This window comes from Amblyraja radiata, chromosome 14, assembly GCF_010909765.2.
Source record: "Amblyraja radiata isolate CabotCenter1 chromosome 14, sAmbRad1.1.pri, whole genome shotgun sequence".
Taxonomy (NCBI): domain Eukaryota; kingdom Metazoa; phylum Chordata; class Chondrichthyes; order Rajiformes; family Rajidae; genus Amblyraja; species Amblyraja radiata.
In genome coordinates, this window is record NC_045969.1 from 23783978 (window position 1) to 23804329 (window position 20352).

Consider the following 20352-nt stretch of genomic DNA (forward strand, 5'->3'; position numbering starts at 1 on the left):
TGGGCGGCTGGATGTTCCCTTTTATACCAGGTAAGTCTGAATGTTTAAAGTGGATTGTAGGTAGGAGGAAGTGATGCACTGCTTAAATATAAACATTTGGTGAATTATTTAAGGCATATTTGCTACTTGTGTGTGAATAGTGCTTTGACTCAACAAGAAGCAAGAAAATGTTATGCTGCACAGAGATGTTTGATACTTTTAGCATTAAACTATACAACACTTTCACTGAGTTTATATATCAAGTGATATGTATGGTATGTAATATCTCGACCAGATGCCTGTCTTTAAATTGACAAAGTAAGTAGGTATTTCAACATCATAATATTTCCTGGAATGTGCAAAGTACTTATTGCTTAATTCATACCTTAAAATTCTACAGAGGTATCAATTTTATAACACCTTTCAGGACATCCCACAGTTATTTCAAGCCGGTTATCTACTTTATAGTCCAATGTCAGATGCACTGCAACTTGCATGCCGGGTTCCGACAAACAGCAGATGGAATGGTTTATTTTAGCGATACTGGTGAAGGGATGGATGGTGGTCAGAACTCTGGAGATACTTTCTCGGCTAGACTTCAAAATAGTGCCATGAAATCTTTTGCATCCACCTGAGAGAGCGGACAGTGCCTTGGTTTAGTGATTCATTGAAGAGACTGTCCCCGATAACCTTTTGTAATGTTTTTATTCAAGCGGATCCATCACACGACCCATGAAAACTATTGTTCCTGTGGAATTAAATGGCTCATGTTAACATGACATTTTTGTATTGTGTTCATCAAGTTCTGCAGGGTAAAAATTCAATGCCTGTACAGTAAAATTGCTGCATAATGTGCTGCTGTTCGTAACTTGTCTATAAGTGTTATTTTTGAGCAATATTCATTGCAAATGATCAATTGCAAATCAAATTACGACCAATGCAAGATGTAGGTAATTAGCGAAAGCATGAAGGATTATGCTCCAAATCATATAAAGCAATTCACTGGTTAAACCTCGGAGCATGGTTTTCAATTCTGTGCACTAAACATTGGAAAAGACTTTGAAAAGATGCAGGGATGACATGCATGTTCTCGACCAGGAATGAGGGACGTGTTAAGCTTGGATTCTTTATCATGTGAGCTTAAAAGATTAATGGAAGATGGTGAAACATAATGCACTGTAATTTGAACAGCAACTGCTTCATACGAAAAGCAGTATATGAAAAGGAAACACATCAACATCGCATTACCTGTGTTGAGATGGCGCAGTAGAAAGAAAAATGGCCTGTCAGCCTTAAATACAAGTGCCCGGGATCTTTTCATTAGAAACATGGCTGAAATAAAATGGAATAAAATTAAAATGGGCAGAACTAAAAAATAGAATTGTTTTAGAGAAATGGACATTTAAAGGTGAAATTTTAAGAGTACAGAATCTTTATGTCCCTGTTCGGTTGAAAGGAAAGAGTAATAATTGGAAAGAGCCATGTTTTTCAAGGGAAATTGGACACGGTTCGGAAAAAGAGAGGGATCTACAATAATAATAGGCAGCATGGAGTAAATGAGGTGCTGGAGGAGTATAAAGAATGTAAAAAGAATCTTAAGAAAGAAATTAGAAAAGCTAAAAGATATGAGGTTGCTTTGGCAAGTAAGGTGAAAGTAAACCCAAAGGGTTTCTACAGCTATATTAATAGCGAAAGGGTAACGAGGGATAAAATTGGTCCATTAGAGAGTCAGAGTGGACAGCCATCTGCAGAGCCAAAAGAGATGGGGGAGATATTAAACAATTTATTATCTTCGGTATTCACCAAGGAGAAGGATATTGAATTATGTGAGGTAAGGGAAACGAGTAGGGTAGCTATAGAAACTATGAGGATCAAAGAAGAGGAAGCACTGACACTTATGAAAAAGTGGATAAGCCTCCAGATCCTGACAGGATATACATCGAGGATCCTAGGACATTGAGGGAAGTTAGTGTAGAAATAGCAGGGGCTATGACAGAAATATTTCAAATGTCATTAGAAAAGGGAATGGTGCCGGAGGATTGGAGTACTGCGCATATTGTTCCATTGTTTAAAAAGGGTTCTAAGAGTAAACCTAGCAATTATAGACCTGTTAGTTTGACGTCAGTGGTGGGGAAATTAATGGAAAGGATACTTAGAGATAATATATATAATCATCTGGATCTAGGGTCTGATTAGGAACAGTCAACATGGATTTGTGCCTGGAAGGTCATGTTTGACTAATCTTCTTGAAATTTTTGAAGAGGTTACTAGGTAAATTGATGAGGGTAAAGTGGTGGATGTTGTCTATATGAACTTCATTAAGGCCTTTGACAAGGTTCCACATGGAAGGTTGGTTAAGAAGGTTCAATTGTATTAATAGTGGATTAGCAAGATGCATTCAACAGTGGCTGAATGGGAGATACCAGAGAGTAATGGTGGATAACTGTTTGTCAGGTTGGAGGCCGGTGACTAGTGGGGTGCCTCAGGGATCTGTGTTGGGTCCACTGTTGTTTGTCATATACATCAATGATCTGGATGATGGTGTGGTAAATTGGTTTCGTAAGTATGCAGGTGATACTAAGATAGGTGGTGTGTAAGATAGGTGGTGTACAGAAAACCATGAACCTTTGTTACTTCTGAGAAGTGAGATCGACCGACTGACCAAATGGTACCAGCACAATAACCTGGCCCTCAACACCAGCAAAACCAAGGAACTGATTGTGGACTTTGGAAGGGGTAGATGGGAACCCACAGTCCCGTTTATATCAACGGGTCGATGGTGGAAAGGGTCAAGAGCTTCAAATTCCTGGGCAGGCACATCTCTGAAGATCTCTCCTTGTCCGAGAACACTGATGTTATTATAAAGAAAGCACATCAGCTCCTCTACTTCCTGAGAAGATTACGGAGAGTCGGTATGTCACGGAGGACTCTCTAACTTCGACAGGTGCTCAGTAGAGAGCATGCTGACCGGTTGCATCGTGGCTTGGTTCGGCAACTTGAGTGCCCAGGAGCGAAAAAGACTACAAAAAGTAGTAAACACTGCCCAGTCCATCATCGGCTCTGACCTCACTACCATCGAGGGGATCTATCGCAGTCGCTGCCTCAAAAAGGCTGGCAGCATCATCGAGGACCCACATCATCCTGGCCACACACTCATCTCCCCGCTACCTTCAGGTAGAAGGTACAGGAGCCTGAAGACTGCAACGTCCAGGTTCAGGAGTAGCTTCTTTCCCACAGGCATCAGGCTATTAAACTCAACTCAAACAAAACTCTGAACATTAATAGCTCATTATCTGTTTATTTGCACTTTATCTGTTTATTTGTTCATGTGTGTATATATTTATATAATGGTATATGGACACACTAATCTGTTCTGTATTCATGCCTACCATATTCTGTTGTGCTGAAGCAAAGCAAGAATGTCATTGTCCTATCTGGGACACATGACAATAAACTCTCTTGAATCTCTATTCTAGTGCAAGGCAAACTAATTGGTATTTATTTCTGCACATCTGAGAGCTCTTGTTCTCAAAGTTACATTGGAAGAGCTAACTTATTTCCCCGCAATGAAGACGCTATTTTTTACCCCAAAATAAGGCACAAAATTTTACCTGCGTCTTGGAGGCCGAAGGTTAGGTTGTTAGCCAAGAAATATAGACTTGGCTATCCCTCAGTACAGTAACCTGAAGAACGATTCTCCCTCTCCCTCTCCCTCTCCCCCTCCCACTCCCCCTCCCCCTCCCTCCTTACAGGCGACCTGGGAACTGCAGGCAGTCCCGGTGCATGCAGGTGATGTTGCAGACCCCTGGATTAAACCAAACCCTTGATCCTGTCCCGCCATCCTTTTTTCAAAATGTAGCTACTTAAATTGGGGGTGCGTCTTCATTGCCGGGAAATACGGATTCACAACAATAAATACCTGTCGCAGCTGCAGCTTCAGTGCCATCTTCTGTTACTTCTATTCTTGCTTCATGAATAGCTTCAGAAACAAATAGTTTTTCATGCTCTAAAATTATGAACCATTGTCAGTTATTACTTAGCATTGAAAATCACAATTGCATTTAAAATAGAGGATTATTGGCTATTTATTAGAAACAAATTAATGCGCAAGGTGCGTCGAGATGGGGCTCCTAAGGGACCGTGTCAGGAACCTGGAACAGCAACTCGATGACCTCTGTCTGCTCAGGGAGAGCGAGGAGGTCATAGAAAGGAGTTACAGGGAGGTGGTCACTCCAAGACCACGGGAGACAGAAAACTGGGTCACAGTTAGGAAGGTCAACGGGCAGAGGCAGGGACTGGTGAGTACCCCGGTGGCTGTACACCTTGAAAATAAGTACTCATGCTTGAGTAAGGGTGGGGGAGACAGCCTACCTGGGGGCAGCGACAGCGGCCGGGCCTCTGGCACAAAGACCGGTCCGGTTGCTCAGAAGGGTAAGGAAAAGAAGGGCAGGGCAATTGTAATAGGGGACTCTATAGTCAGGGGGTCGGATAGGCGATTCTGTGGACGCAGACAGGAGTCCCGGATGGTAGTTTGCCTCCCTGGTGCCAGGGTCAGGGATGTGTCTGAACGTGTCCAAGAAATCCTGAAATGGGAGGGAGAGGAGCCTGAGGTTGTGGTGCATATAGGTACCAACGACATAGGTAAAAAAAGAGAAGAGGTCCTGAAAGAAGAATTTAGGGAGTTAGGTAGAGAGTTAAGGAGAAGGACTGGAAAGGTAACAATCTCAGGATTACTGCCTGTGCCACGCGACAGTGAGAGTAGGAATGGAGCGAGGTGGAGGATAAATACGTGGATGAGGGACTGGTGCAGTGGGTATGGATTCAAGTTTCTGGATCATTGGGACCTCTTTTGGGGAAGGTGCGACCTGTACAGAAAGGACGGGTTGCACTTGAACTCAAGGGGGACCAATATCCTGGCGGGGAGATTTGCAAAGGCTACTGGGGAGACTTTAAACTAGTATGGTTGGGGGGAGGGACTCAAATTGGGAAAGCTAGCAGTCAGTGTGTGAAGCAGGGGGCAGAGAATGATACCACTCTGACCCAAAATGTAGGGGAGAGAGAAGAAAAAGAAAATAATCAGAGAATAAGAGAGGGTGGGTTTCTTAAATGTGTGTATTTTAATGCTAGGAGCATTGTAAGAAAAGTGGATGAACTTAGAGCCTGGATTGACACCTGGAAGTATGATGTTGTGGCGATCAGTGAAACATGGTTACAGGAGGGCTGTGATTGGAAACTAAATATTCCAGGATTTCGTTGCTTCAGGTGTGATAGAATTGGAGGGGCAAGAGGTGGAGGTGTTGCATTGCTTATCAGGGAAGATATTACAGCAGTGCTTTGGCAGGATAGATTAGAGGGCTCGTCTAGGGAGGCTATTTGGGTGGAACTGAGAAATGGGAAAGGGGTAGCAACACTTATAGGGGTGTATTATAGACCGCCAAATGGGGAGCGAGAATTGGAAGAGCAAATATGTAAGGAGATTGCAGATATTAGTAGTAAGCACAAGGTAGTGATTGTGGGAGATTTCAATTTTCCACACATAGACTGGGAAACACATTCTGTAAATGGGCTGGATGGGTTGGAGTTTGTAAAATGTGTGCAGGATAGTTTTTTGCAACAATACATAGAAGTACCTACTAGAGAAGGGGCGGTACTGGACCTCCTGTTAGGAAATGAGATGGGTCAGGTGGCAGAGGTATGCGTTGGGGAACAGTTCGGGTCCAGTGATCACAATACCATTAGTTTCAATATAATTATGGAGAGGGACAAAACTGGACCTAGGGTTGAGATTTTTGATTGGAGAAAGGCTAACTTTGAGGAGATGCGAAAGGATTTAAAAGGAGTAAATTGGGACAGTTTGTTTTATGGGAAAGATGTGGAAGAGAAATGGAGTACATTTAAAGGTGAAATTTTAAGAGTACAGAATCTTTATGTCCCTGTTCGGTTGAAAGGAAATCGTAAAAATTGTAAAGAGCCATGGTTTTCAAGGGAAATTGGACACTTGGTTCGGAAAAAGAGGGAGATCTACAACAGTTATAGGCAGCATGGAGTAAATGAGGTGCTTGAGGAGTATAAAGAATGTAAAAAGAATCTTAAGAAAGAAATTAGAAAAGCTAAAAGAAGATATGAGGTTGCTTTGGCAAGTAAGGTAAAAGTAAATCCGAAGGGTTTCTACCGCTATATTAATAGCAAAAGGATAACGAGGGATAAAATTGGTCCATTAGAGAGTCAGAGTGGCCAACTATCTGCAGAGCCAAAAGAGATGGGGGAGATATTGAACAGTTTCTTTTCTTCGGTATTCACCAAGGAGAAGGATATTGAATTATGTGAGGTAAGGGAAACAAGTAGAGTAGCTATGGAAACTATGAGGATCAAAGAAGAGGAAGTACTGACACTTTTGAGAAATATAAAAGTGGATAAGTCTCCAGGTCCGGACAGGATATTCCCTAGGACATTGAGGGAAGTTAGTGTAGAAATAGCAGGGGCTATGGCAGAAATATTTCAAATGTCATTAGAAACGGGAATAGTGCCGGAGGATTGGCGTACTGCGCATGTTGTTCCATTGTTTAAAAAGGGGTCTAAGAGTAAACCTAGCAATTATAGACCTGTTAGTTTGACGTCAGTGGTGGGCAAATTAATGGAAAGAATACTTAGAGATAATATATATAAGCATCTGGATAAACAGGGTCTGATTAGGAACAGTCAACATGGATTTGTGCCTGGAAGGTCATGTTTAACTAATCTTCTTGAATTTTTTGAAGATGTTACTCGGGAAATTGATGAGGGTAAAGCAGTGGATGTTGTGTATATGGACTTCAGTAAGGCCTTTGACAAGGTTCCTCATGGAAGGTTGGTTAAGAAGGTTCAATGGTTGGGTATTAATGGTGGAGTAGCAAGATGGATTCAACAGTGGCTGAATGGGAGATGCCAGAGAGTAATGGTGGATGGTTGTTTGTCAAGTTGGAGGCCAGTGACGAGTGGGGTGCCACAGGGATCTGTGTTGGGTCCACTGTTGTTTGTCATGTACATCAATGATCTGGACGATGGTGTGGTAAATTGGATTAGTAAGTATGCAGATGATACTAAGATAGGTGGGGTTGCGTGTAATGAAGTAGAGTTTCAAAGTCTACAGAGAGATTTATGCCAGTTGGAAGAGTGGACTGAAAGATGGCGGATGGAGTTTAATGCTGATAAGTGTGAGGTGCTACATCTTGGCAGGACAAATCAAAATAGGACGTACATGGTAAATGGTAGGGAATTGAAGAATGTAGGTGAACAGAGGGATCTGGGAATAACTGTGCACAGTTCCCTGAAAGTGGAATCTCATGTAGATAGGGTGGTAAAGAAAGCTTTTGGTGTGCTGGCCTTTATAAATCAGAGCATTGAGTATAGAAGTTGGGATGTAATGTTAAAATTGTACAAGGCATTGGTGAGGCCAATTCTGGAGTATGGTGTACAATTTTGGTCGCCTAATTATAGGAAGGATGTCAACAAAATAGAGAGAGTACAGAGGAGATTTACTAGAATGTTGCCTGGGTTTCAGCAACTAAGTTACAGAGAAAGGTTGAACAAGTTAGGGCTTTATTCTTTGGAGCGCAGAAGGTTAAGGGGGGACTTGATAGAGGTTTTTAAAATGATGAGAGGGATAGACAGAGTTGACGTGGAAAAGCTTTTCCCACTGAGAGTAGGGAAGATTCAAACAAGGGGACATGACTTGAGAATTAAGGGACTGAAGTTTAGGGGTAACATGAGGGGGAACTTCTTTACTCAGAGAGTGGTAGCTGTGCGGAATGAGCTTCCAGTGAAGGTGGTGGAGGCAGGTTCGTTTTTATCATTTAAAAATAAATTGGATAGTTATATGGATGGGAAAGGAATGGAGGGTTATGGTCTGAGCGCAGGTATATGGGACTAGGGGAGATTATGTGTTCGGCACGGACTAGAAGGGTCGAGATGGCCTGTTTCCGTGCTGTAATTGTTATATGGTTATATCTGCCACTTTTCTCGCATAGCAATTAAGTAATTTCACTGCATAAATAATATTTAAATAGAAAGATCTAAAATGCTTTAAGTGAAGATCAAGTAGGAATATTAAAATGTATTTTAAATATTCAAATGCTTGAAGGGCCGAATGGCCTACTCCTGCACCTATTGCCTATTGTATTACAATGTTATTTATAGCCATAATCCACCCTAGTTAGGATTAGAGTGCTGCTTACCAGAAATTCCTCTGAAGTCTGCTTTAGTAGGACTGAAAAGATCAGTGATACCCAAAGTTGATAGCACCGTCTTGAGGTTGAATTTACTTTGCACTTTAAACCTAAATATTAAGTGTGATAAGATGCAATCAGTTTGATGTTCTACAACTGCGGCACTGAGTAGTCCAAAATCATTTTCAATGTAAAGTGAATCCAGGTGAGTGTGTAAAGTGAGGATATTCTGTACTTGCCAGTCTTCAGTTTAGTGAATTAGCAAAGTTACCCTTGTGTATTTGTTAAATACTAAGTCACGAAGTGGCAATGTTAGTGTATGAATGTGCACAGCCATTTTCGGTCAGATGACGTTTCATTGTTCATTCTAATGACTTCCCACTATTCAAGTATTTGTGGACATTCCTTCCTGGAGTGGGAAAACCAAGATATTCCACCCCTTAAATATTTTCCTTCTGATGAACCAACTCTCACCATTGAGAACATCTCACTACTGGCTCAGACAGTTTCCCAGTCATGGCCTTAGAATCTATGCAGTCCCGCTCCTTCCACTACTTCCTGCTCCATTCTGAGGTCCCCCCCAGCTTCAAGACAACCAATATAATCCCAGTGGCAAAGAGAAGCAGAGTTGCGTGCCTTCATGGCTATCATGAAATGCATAGAGTAATTGGCCATGGGACACATCAATCCCAGCCTCGCAGACAATTGTGATCTCCAGCAATTTGCCTACCACTGCATCAGGTAAATGGCAGATGCCATTTGCCTAGCCCACCTCATCTGGACATAAAGGACACCAACATCAGACTCCCATTCATTTGACTTCATATCTGCCTTCAACACCATAATTCTAACCAAACTTATCTCCAAACTCCTGGACTTAGGATTCATACTCCCCTTTGCATGGAAACTCCAGCTAAAGTTATTATTTTCAGCCGTGGGGTAATTGTTTGAATTGTGGTGTTGTTCCATGGTCAATGTTTTATTTAACTAATGTGTTACTAAAACATTACATTGACCAATGTATTTGTATATGTACCTCTATGTCTACAAGGGCCAAACTTACCTGGGTAAGAAAACTTCCATTTTCATTCTTCTCATACTTTTTGCCCACGTTGAAAGAGTTTGAGCTGTGATGTGTGGCTCTACATAAGAGAGGCCTTGTTTTCTTTCACTGGGAATGATGATAAACATGCTTACTGTGTGCTCCAGATAGCTGAGTTCAACTATAATAAATCTCTGATTACCTCCGGTCTTGATCTGGCCTTCAATTTAGATGGGGAAGAAATAAATATCAGAATAAATAACCTTGTTTTTAAGAATCTCTTATTCAAGTTATATTCATTGTTTTTATTATCTGGGAGAATGAGGGAGAGGTCTCACAATTGTATGTATTTCTTTCTCAGTCTACTTCGAAAATAGGTCTGATAAAATTTACCCTTGGAAATCTGGAGCTCAAATGGTTTTCACTGCAGCTTGGCAAAGGTCTGAGATTAGAATGGTCTGCACAGGGAGCAAGTCTGCAAAGCGGCAGAGTTGGATGAATCACAGAACCAATTGGGACATTTGTCCCAGGCTAATTTTGAGAGACTTTTGGGTTTTAATATTTTCTTGGAATGGTGAAGTTAATAAGTTAGGTGAAGATGCTCAGAACTACCAATTGTGCAGATAGTCACTCCAATTGCATTTGTGGCCTTTTAAGAGTGTTTAAATTAGCCTTTCAGTAAAATATTGGATTGGAAAATAATAAATGGGCTTTCAAGAAAATTTGGTCAAAGAATTTGGGAGGCAGGTTTGAAAGGGAAAGTTAGTGATAAGTCTTTTAATCAGATTATCACAATTTAATTGAGTTGTATCACTTTAATTGTCATTTCAACTTTTGTTGCACGCTGTTCTTCAATCAAAATTTCAAAAGATTTGATGGGCAGAGCACGTTCTTGTTCAACTCAGGCAATCTCATTTCCCTGTAATCTATTGTGTCTTGCGTGAAGTAATACTTCCCCTACTTTTCCAACCACCCACCTATACTTGGTAATTTACTGTGGCAAGTTAACCTATAAGCATGTTGTTAAGATGTTGATAAACCCATGCAATCAGGGAGAATGTGTGCAAAATCCATAGCGATAGCCCTACCTGCAACATCACTTGCATTTTAGAAATGTCTTCCTTATTTTTTTTAACTAAGCTTATTTTTCTGCTGTAACAAACACTTTGCATTGACTTCATCAACTTCACCACCAATTTTCATCCTGCACTCAAATTTACTAGGACCATCTCCGACACCTCCCTCCCCTTTGTTGATCTCACAGTCTCCATCACAAGAAATAGACTATTGACTAACGTCTGACTCCCACAACTATTGACCCACTGACTCCCACAACTATCTCGACTATTTTTCTTCCCACACTGCTTCCTGCAAAGACTCTATTCCCTACTCCCAATTCTTCCATCTACACCGCATCTGCACCCTAGATGAGGTGTTCCATACTAGAACATCCGAGGTCCTCATTATTTAGGGAATGGGGGTTCCCATCTCCCATCATAGATGAGGTCCTCACTGGTGTCTCTTCGGTACCCCGCAGCTCTACCCTTACTCCCCCTCCCCCTAGTCATAACAGAGATGGTCCCCCTAGTCCTTACCTTCCATCCCATCAGTCGTCGCATACAACACATAATCCTTCGAAATTTCCGCCACCTCTAACGGGATCCCACCACTCGCCACATTTTCCCATCTTCACCCCTTTCTGCCTTTCGCAGAGACCATTCCCTCTGCAATTCCCTGGTTAACAACCCTTCCCACCCAAACCACCCCCTCCCCAGGTACCTCACCCTGCAACCGCAGAAGATGTAACACCTGTCGCTATACCTCCTCCCTTGACTCTGTCCAGGGACCCCGACAGTCCTTTCAGGTTAGGCAGAGGTTCACTTGTACCTCCTCCAACCTCATCTACTGTATACGTTGTTCAAGATGTGGATTCATACATTGGCGAGTCCAAACGCAGACTGGGCGATCGTTTCGCGGAACCTTCGTTCAGCCCGCGTGAACCAACCCAATCTCCCGTTTGCTGGACACTTTAATTCTCCTTCCCATTCCTACACAGACATTTCTGTCGTCGGTCTCCTCCATTGTCAGAGTGAGGCTAAATCTTCAGTTTAAACCAGCATCCGGTTCTTAGGGAGCGGCAGTGAGGGAGCAGCCTTATGAAGGAAGTGCCTTGCGAGTAAAGTGTGAGTCTTTGGCTCGAGAGTCTTTGGCGAGGAGGCTGAGGAGAGGAGGCTACGCATAAAGCTCGAGAGGACGGAGCGCGGTGAATACGTGGGGGCAGATGATACAGTGTGAGTCTTGCAGAATGTGGGAGCCCAGGGACACAGATGGAGCCTCTGGCTGCTACAACTGTGGCAAGTGCGCTCAGCTTCAGCTCCTAAAGGACCGTGTTGGGGCACTGGAGAAGCAGCTGGATGAACTCAGGACCATCCCGAAAACGAAAGTTTCCTGCACAGGACCTAAAGTGAGGTAGTCACGCCCAGGATACAGGAAGAACCAAGGTGTGTGACGGAGAGAAAGGGTGGAAATCGTGGAGTGCAGGAGACCCAGGTGGCTGTGCCTAATGAAAACAGGTTCGCCCTCTTGGGAACTGTCTGGGGAGACGATGTTTCCAGTCCGTGCGGCGGACACGTCGGTGGCTCCAATCCTGGAGATGGGACTCGACCGGCGAGACCGACGTCGGGCAGAGCCCTAGTGGTGGGTGACTACATTGTCCGAGGAGCGGACAGGAGATTCTGTGGCGGCAGGCGAGATGCGAGGATGGTCTATTGCCTCCCTGGTGCCAGGGTTCAGGATGTCATGAGCCGAATTCAGAGCATCCTCGAGAGAGAAGATGAACAGCCGGCAGTAGTTGTGCACGTAGGCACAAACGACATGCGGAAGAAGAGGAAGGAGGTTCTCCATTGTGACTTCAGAGAGTTGGGAGGAAGACTGAAATGCCGGACTTCTAGGATGGTTATCTCTGAATTGCTTCCAGTACCTCATGCTAGTGAGGACAGGAACAGGGAGATAGGGGATCTCAATGTGTGGCTGAGGGGCTGGAGCATGGAGCAAGGATTTAGATTTATTGACCACTGGGATCTCTTCTGGGGTAGGGATGACATGTACAAAAGGGACGGGTTACACATTAACTGGAGGGGGACCGACATTCTGGCAGGCAGGTTTGCTAGGGCTACACATGTGGTTTTAAACTAAATAGTGGGGGGGGGGGGGGGTTGACAAATTGGGAGTATAAAGATGGAGTTGAAGGGGAAGTGACTACAGGAAAAATTACAAAAGATTCTCGAATTAATGGGAAGGAAAGCTCGAGAATGGACAACAGAGTAAGGTCAGGGCCAATTGCGAGCGGTTCGAGGGGGGAAGTGAATACGGAGGTCAAAGTGCTGTATATGAATGCGCAAAGTGTAAGGAATAAAGTGGACGAGCTTGAGGCTCAGTTAGAAACTAGCAAGTATGAGGTTGTGGGAATTACAGAGACATGGCTGCAAGAGGGCCAGGGCTGGGAACTGAATATTCAAGGGTATACCTCCTATCGAAAAGACAGACAGGTGGGCAGAGGGGGTGGGATTGCCCTGTTGGTGAGGAATGAAATTCAGTCCCTTGCAAGGGCTGACATTGAAACAGGAGATGTGGAGTCAGTATGGATAGAACTAAGGAATTGTAAGGGTAAAAAGACCCTAATGGGAGTAATCTACAGGCCCCCAAACAGTAGCCTGGACATAGGGCGCAAGTTGAATCAGGAGTTAAAATTGGCATGTAGCAAAAGTAATGCTGTGGTTGTTATGGGAGATTTCAACATGCAGGTAGACTGGGAAAATCAGGTTGGTACTGAACCCCAAGAAAGGGACTTTGTAGAGTGCCTTTGCGATGGATTCTTAGAACAGCTTGTATTGGAGCCTACCAGGGAGAAGGCAATTCTGGATTTAGTGTTATGTAATGAACCGGATTTGAAAAAGGACCTCGAGGTTAATGAGCCATTAGGAAGCAGTGACCACAACATGGTCAGGTTTAATCTACTATTGGAGAGGGAGAAGGGTAGATTGGAGGTGTCAGTGTTGCAGTTGAATAAAGGGGACTATGGGGCGATGAGGGAGGAGCTGGCCAAAGTTGACTGGAAAGATACACAAGCAGGGATGACAGTGGAACAAAAATGGCAGGTGTTTCTAGGAATAATACAGAAGGTGCAGGATCAGTTCATTCCTAGGAGGAAGAAAGATTCCAAGGGTAGAAAGGGGCGACCAATGCTGACAAGGGACGTCAGGGACAGTTTAAACATTAAAGCGAAGAAGTACAAGGTAGCAAAGATCAGCGGGAAGCAAGAGGATTGGGCACCGCCGTTCACTGTGATCATGGTTGATCATCCACAATCAGTACCCCGTTCCTGCCTTCTCCCTGTATCCCCTGACTCCGCTATCTTTAAGAGCTCTATCTAACTCAAGATAAGCATTGCTAGTCAATCTTTCTCGCAGGACATTAACCAATTTTTTTTTTTACAAACTCTATCATGGGCACTGATACCTGCTTTCCATTTCCATTTCTAGTTGAAATTCTTATTTTGAGCTTGTACTTTCATGATTACCAATGGTGCCGAGCAAGCACTATACGCGCATGGCCTATGCCACTTACCATAATTTACTTCTGATACTTGATACATCATTGGTACTTTAATGACAGATCCGTCTGCTTTGGTAAATTTGAAATGCTGCGTCTCTGAGAGTGAAAAGGGATTCTGCCACTTGCTTTTGAAGTGCATAGTGCTGATAACAGCAATCTGCGCTGGCGATGAATCTTCTATTGGCTGAGATATTACATTTTGTATTTCACCTGTGAAGATAATCAAATAATTGTACTATTTTGACTCGCAAGCATTTGTGTTTTTCCATTGAAATAGGTTTGTTATGTTAAAGAGTATAACTAATGGCATAGAGAACACAACGGCACAAAAACGTAACTCATGCAATTGATTTGAAATGTTATACAATTTGTTATTTGGGATATTAGGAGTTTTGATTATTACTCTGTTACTTTATATATACACTGTTTAATATATTTTGATTCTTTATTACCGCTACAACACCCATAAACCAACTTCCCACAACACCCAGTTTTTCGTAAAACGCACTGAAAGTGAAAAGAATAATTTAAACTGAAACGTAACTACATTGGAACAATAAATTAATTCGAATTCCAAAGAAGTATAATTTAGAACATGATTAGATTAATTCTGTTCTTAATAGATCTTAAGTTTGCCTAAGGGAAGTTAAATTGAACCAACGCTCCTCTCCCCTTGCGGCATATAAAATATTCCGTATCACTATTTTTAAGAGCGAGGGTGTTTTGGCCAATATCCAACTAACTACTTAAAAACGCTCAGGATACGGTCACATTTTTTCAACGCGGTTTCAGGAATAAGGTGGGGACAGATCAGAAGCTATAAAATTTCCCACCATGAGCTCTTTAATATTTGTTGCATGTAAACCTCTGAGGAGCTGTAAGGTTGTAAAGACCCGATGTACACGCGACTGTTTCTGGATAATGTTCCTTCACCATTCTGGTTGGAATATATGAGACTGAGTTCTCCCTACACGACCTACTGAAAGAACGCGCTTCGTTGTTTCACAGATGTGCGCTAGTGCTGGTTACCTCGACTCCTGGTGCCAACCCACTTGTTTATCAGCGTGGTCGTTTCATTGGGGTTGCCGAAGTTCACCCGCTGCAAGCTCCCGTTTACCCAGATGGCCGTGTCCTCCGAAAATTTGGGAGAGAGCTGGATGCCGGATTCCACGAAGAGGCCACACGCCAGGTGGATGTTTGGACTATGGCTGGAGTTCGTCAGAGCCCCGTAGGTCGATTGTAACAAATGTTGAACTCGCGAATCTGATAAGCGTTAATAATAGTTATTGCATGCCTTGTGAAACTGATGTAACAAATCTTACATTAGTTGAAATAAATATTCATTTGCTTTATAATTAAAACTGGACATTCAGTGTAAAACCATGAAAACTTTTAGAATAAGCTACTGTCGTCATGCCCAACTATTTGATCCAGTTGTATAATGTTTGCGCCAACTCAAGAAATTGTATCATTTCAGGTCTGGACTGCCCGGGGACCAGGGTTCTGGCTCCGAATCACTTGGGTTGTTTCCGTGCAGCTCCCCAACCTGTCTCCTCAAATTGGTTGGCGGGGTCCCTGTACGCGCCCCTTCACCTAAACATTTAAAAATGGTAGCGGCAGTAGAAAGCGCTCACAGTTTGACGAAGGAATGCGAACAGCACCTCGTATTTCACTTGGGCAGCTTACACACCAACAGTATGAATATTGACTTCTCTAACTTCAAGTAATCCTTGCTTTCCCTCTCTCACCGTCCCTCCCCCTTCCTAGTTTCCTAGTGACTACCCCCTTGATTAAATTGTATCTGTATGCTTCGTTGGTACCTTTTCCTAGCTAATAACGATCTATCCTACATTTCCTTGATCCACATCCCCTTTGATGTCTCGTTTTCACATCATCTCGATGTCTCCTTCTCCCTTGGCTCAGTTTGAAGAAGGGTCTCGACTCTCGACCAGGTAGTGTTGAGAAAGCAGGGACTCTGCAGAAGGGCTTGGACAGGTTGGGAGAGTGGATAGAGAGGACCGTGGCAGATGGAAAAGAGTGTAGCAAAGTGTGGAATCTTGCATTTTGGTAGTAGGGATAAAGGCGTAGACTATTTTCTAAATGGGATGGGAATCCAGAAATCGGAGGTGCAAAGGGACGTGGGAGTGCTGGTACACGATTCCCAAATAGTTAATCGGCAAGTCGAATCGATAGTAAAGAAAGCAAACTAAATTCTATCTTTTATTTCAAGGGGGCCTGTATACAAAAACAGGGATGTAATGCTGAGGCTCAAAAAGGCGCCGGTATGGCCGCAATTGGAATATTGTGAGCAATTTTAGGCACCATATCTGCGTCAGGATGTGCTGACTCGGGAGAGGGTCCAGAGGAGGTTTACAAAAATGATTCCAGGAATGAGCAGTCGTTTAGAAGAATGAGAAGGGACCTCATTGAAACATATAGAATAGTGAAAGGCTTGGATAGAGTGGATGTGGAGAGGATGTTTCCACTAGTGGGAGAGTCTAGAACTAGAGGTCATAGCCTCAGAATTAAAGGACGTTCTTTTAGGAAGGAGATGAGGAGAAATGTATTTAGTCAGGGTGGTGAATCTGTGGAGTTCTTTGCCACAGAAGGCTGTAGAGGGCAATCCAGTGGATATTTTTAAAGCAGAGAGAGATAGATTCTTGATTAGTACAGGTGTCAGAGGTTATGGTGAGAAGACAGGAGAATGGGATTGGGAGGGAGAGAGATCAGCCATGATTGAATGGCGTAGACTTGATGGGCAGAATGGCCTAATTCTACTCCTATTCCTTATTTGCGGATGACACTACGGTGGTGGGACTCATCTCCGGGGGGGACGAGTACGCCTACCGGGGTGAGGTGGAGCAGCTGACAGTGTGGTGTGGAGAAAATAACCTGCTCCTTAACACCTTAAAGACCAAGGAGATAATAATAGACTTCAGGAAGAATAAAACGGACATGGTACCATTAATTATCAGAGGGGACTGTGTGGAGAGGGTGGCGGATTTCCGCTTCCTGGGAATCCATATTGAGGAGGACCTGACGTGGAGCGTGAACACCTCTGCGCTGCTGAAAAAGGTCCAGCAGAGACTGCACTTCCTGAGGGTGCTCAGGGAGAATAACATCACTCAGAGACTGCTGCTGTCCTTTTATCGGTGCTCCATGGAGAGCCTCCTAACATACTGTGTATGCGTATGGTACACCAGCTGCACAGCGGCTCAGAGGAAAGCGCTCCAGAGGGCCATTGACAACGCCCAGAGGATTGTCGGATGCCCTCTCCTTACCTTGGAGGACTTACACAGTTCCCGCTGCATCAAAAAATCCCAGAGTATTATAAAGGACATTTCCCACCCCGGACACTCCCTGTTTGAACTGTTAACGTCAGGCAGACGGTACAGATCTACAAGGACAAGGACAAACAGACTTAAAAACAGTTTTTACCCCACTGCTATAAAGGCACTAAATGTAGCCGCTAAGGAACGCAGGGGCAATACATACTAAGAGACTGTGAAATCGACAGAAGGATGTAGGGCTGGGTGTTTATGCGTGCTATTTTTATGATATTTATTTTAGTTGTTTATCTTTTTAAATATTTTACCTTGTATGTATCGTTAGCTTTTAGAAATGTTTGAATGGTGCACTGACTGGCTGACATTTTACAATTTCGTTGTACATGGTTCATGTTACAATGACAATAAAGAAACTATTCTATTCTATGACCCGAAACGTCACCCATTCCTTCTATCCGGGGATGCTGCCTGTTCCGTTGAGTTACTCCAGCATTTTGTGTTATCTTTGGTGACATTTTTATCTTGATGCACTTAATTTGCATTTAGTAAAATCAACAATTAACCGTGCAATATAATTAACAATATTCACCAGTACCGCCTACGGTATATCAAAAGGAAAGATTTAGTGTGAACCTGGGTGGGGTGAGGGAACTTTTTTTTACACAAGGGTTGGTGGGTGTGTGGATCAAGCTGCCGCAGGAGATAGTTGAGGCAGGCACTATCGCAACGTTTAAGAAATATTTAGACAGATACATGTATAGGATAGGTATAGAGGGGTATGTGCCTAGAGCAGGCAAATGGGATTAGTGCAGATGGGGCATGTTGGTCGGCTTGGACAAGTTGGCCACAAAGACCGGGACATTCTCCAGGATACATTCACTATTACCATGTACATTATATCCCAGGGCATTGTTCAGGGGCACATTCTCCAGTACCACGCATTGTATATCCCAGAGCATTATTGCCATTCACCAGCACCATGTACAGCGTATCCCCTGGCAGATTATATTCACCAGTACCGTGTACAGTGTATCCCAGGGCATTGTTACAGATTATATTCACCAGTACCGTGTACAGTGTATCCCAGGGCATTCTCCAGCTGCGCGGAAGTCTCTCCTTTGGCTCCCAATTGCAGTAGCCCCAATGCAAACGTGACACCCGCTGGCGATATGATGAGGTTGCTCTTCTCTTCAGCGTCAGTAAACTGCTGGTAAAGGTTGAGAGCGAACTCTGTGTTCCGTTGCCTGATGAAGTCCTGGAAAGCACTGCTCTCCCACGTTAACTGCAAGTGCAGTAGTAAACTGAGGATCGAGGGGGGACGCATGATAATGTGGCGGCTGTAGCGAGCTTCGACTCTGCCTCGATGAGGCGCAGTGCCTATAAGATGCAGGCAAATGAGGTGGGGGAAACAAACAAAACATTGCTCGTCTTCAGCTTTGCAGCGAGTGCACAACACATTATTTAACACAACTAAAGTATAAATGTGGCCATAAGGTCCATATATGCGATATATGCATAATGCGATATATTTGTTAAGGTATTTGCATAATTCTTTTGACTAGATTGATGACGTTTGCAACTCGGTCACCGTTACACAAAAACGCGACAGGCAATATAAGGTTCCTGCAGCGATAATAACAATGTCCCCGTGCTGTTGATGAAGTTGGCCAGGAGAGGGAGCACTTCCTCTTCAAAAGTTTCAAAGCTCTTTTATTATCACGTGTGCCAATTAAGGTACAGTGATATGTGAATTACCATGCAGCCACACTAAAAAAAAACAACAAGACATACAACTATATAAAAGTTAACATTAACATCCACCACAGTGGATTCCCCACATTCCTCACTGTGATGGAAGGCTACAGTCTAAACTGCCTCTACTTTAAAAAAAATTAAAGACTCTTTTCACTACCGTTGGAGGAAAAGAGTTCCAAAGCCATACAAACTTGAAAGACAAAACAATATCTCTTCATCTTTGCTTTACATTTTAAAACACCAACCTTTAGTCCTTGATTCTCCCAAAACTGGAAACATTATCTCCAAATCCACCCTGTCAAATCCCATCATGATCTTATATTTCATGTCCCCCTTTGAACTTTACTGAATACAAACCTTCCCTTATTTCAACTCTTAATTTTATAACAACCTTTCCATTTGTGATATTAGTCTAGTACACCCTCTCTGAATTGCTTCCAACATTAAAATCTTTCCTTAAGTAAGGAAAACAGTACTTTACACAGTATTCCAGATGTGGTCACACTAATCCCCAATATATAGCTCCTTTTTAATTCAATTTTTGAAGCAATATATGATAGTGTTCTGTAGACACAGGGACTGCAGATGTTGGAATCTTCAGCAAATATCACACACTGCTGGATGAACTCAACGGGTCTAGCAACATCTCTGGAGGACATGGATTCGGTTCGGGACCCTTAGACTGATTGTAGTCGGAGAAAGGAAGCTGCAAGCGAGGTGGGGACTTGACAAAGCAGGTCGGTGATAGGTGGACACAGGTGACAGCGGTTAATTGGCAGATAGGTGGACAAAGGCCAGAGATGACAAGGTGACAATTCTATAGTGCTCTAATAATTCTAATTACTTGCCTGCCTTTTACAGATCAAGCACTCAGACATTTTGATCCCATCTGCGTCTCAGATCTCTGCAGTATGTCATCATTAAGTATAGAAGTTGCGAGGTCAATTTGCAGTTGTATAAAACATTGGTAAGGCCAATGGTATTGTGTTCAGTTCTGGGCACCATGTTATAGAAAATATGTTGTCGAGCTGGAAAGGGTACAGAGAAGATTTACAAGGATGTTGCCAGGGCAAGAGGGTCTGAGCTTTAGGGAGAGGTTGAGTAGGCCTGGATTCTATTGCTTGGAGCACAGAAGGATGAGGGGTGATCTTATTGAGGGGTATAAAATCATGCAAGGAATAGATCGAGTAGATGCACATAGTCTCTTGCCCAGAGTAGGTGAATCAAGGACCAGAGGGCATAGGTTTAAGGTGGAAAAGATTTAATAGGAATCTGAGGGATAATTTTTTCACACAAAGGATGGTGGGTGTATGGAACAAGCTGCCTGAGGAAGTAGTTGAGGCAAGGATTATCCCAACATTTAAGAAACAGACAGGTACATGGATAGGACAGATTTGGAGGGTTTATGGACCAAACGGAACAGATGGAGCTAGTGTAGCTGGGACATGTTGGCTGGTTTGGGCAAGTTGGG

The 20352-nt window shown here is 43.2% G+C and overlaps 1 protein-coding gene across 1 annotated transcript; it reads right to left on the bottom strand.

Annotated features, from left to right (window-relative positions):
• Positions 1-101: 101 nt before the first annotated feature.
• Positions 102-18665, bottom strand: serpine3 (serpin family E member 3). Its single transcript, XM_033033505.1, has 9 exons — positions 18195-18665; positions 14856-15102; positions 14315-14346; positions 13852-14049; positions 9247-9445; positions 8193-8293; positions 3899-3985; positions 1228-1311; positions 102-727 (listed from the first exon to the last, which is right to left on the bottom strand). Exons 1-9 carry the CDS (start codon positions 18448-18450, stop codon positions 684-686), a joined length of 1248 nt encoding a protein of 415 aa, XP_032889396.1. The 5' UTR covers positions 18451-18665; the 3' UTR covers positions 102-683.
• Positions 18666-20352: the final 1687 nt, after the last annotated feature.

What these genes read in the sequence shown, in the direction of transcription:
- serpine3 (XM_033033505.1), bottom strand. Translation starts at nt 18,450, where the DNA reads ATGCGTCCCCCCTCGATCCTCAGTTTACTACTGCACTTGCAGTTAACG. An exon ending in CCTGGGATACACTGTACACG is followed by an intron (nt 15,103 to 18,194) that starts GTACTGGTGAAT and finishes AACGCTTATCAG; the next exon opens with ATTCGCGAGTTCAACATTTG. An exon ending in AGACTTCAGAGGAATTTCTG is followed by an intron (nt 3,986 to 8,192) that starts GTAAGCAGCACT and finishes TCATAATTTTAG; the next exon opens with AGCATGAAAAACTATTTGTT.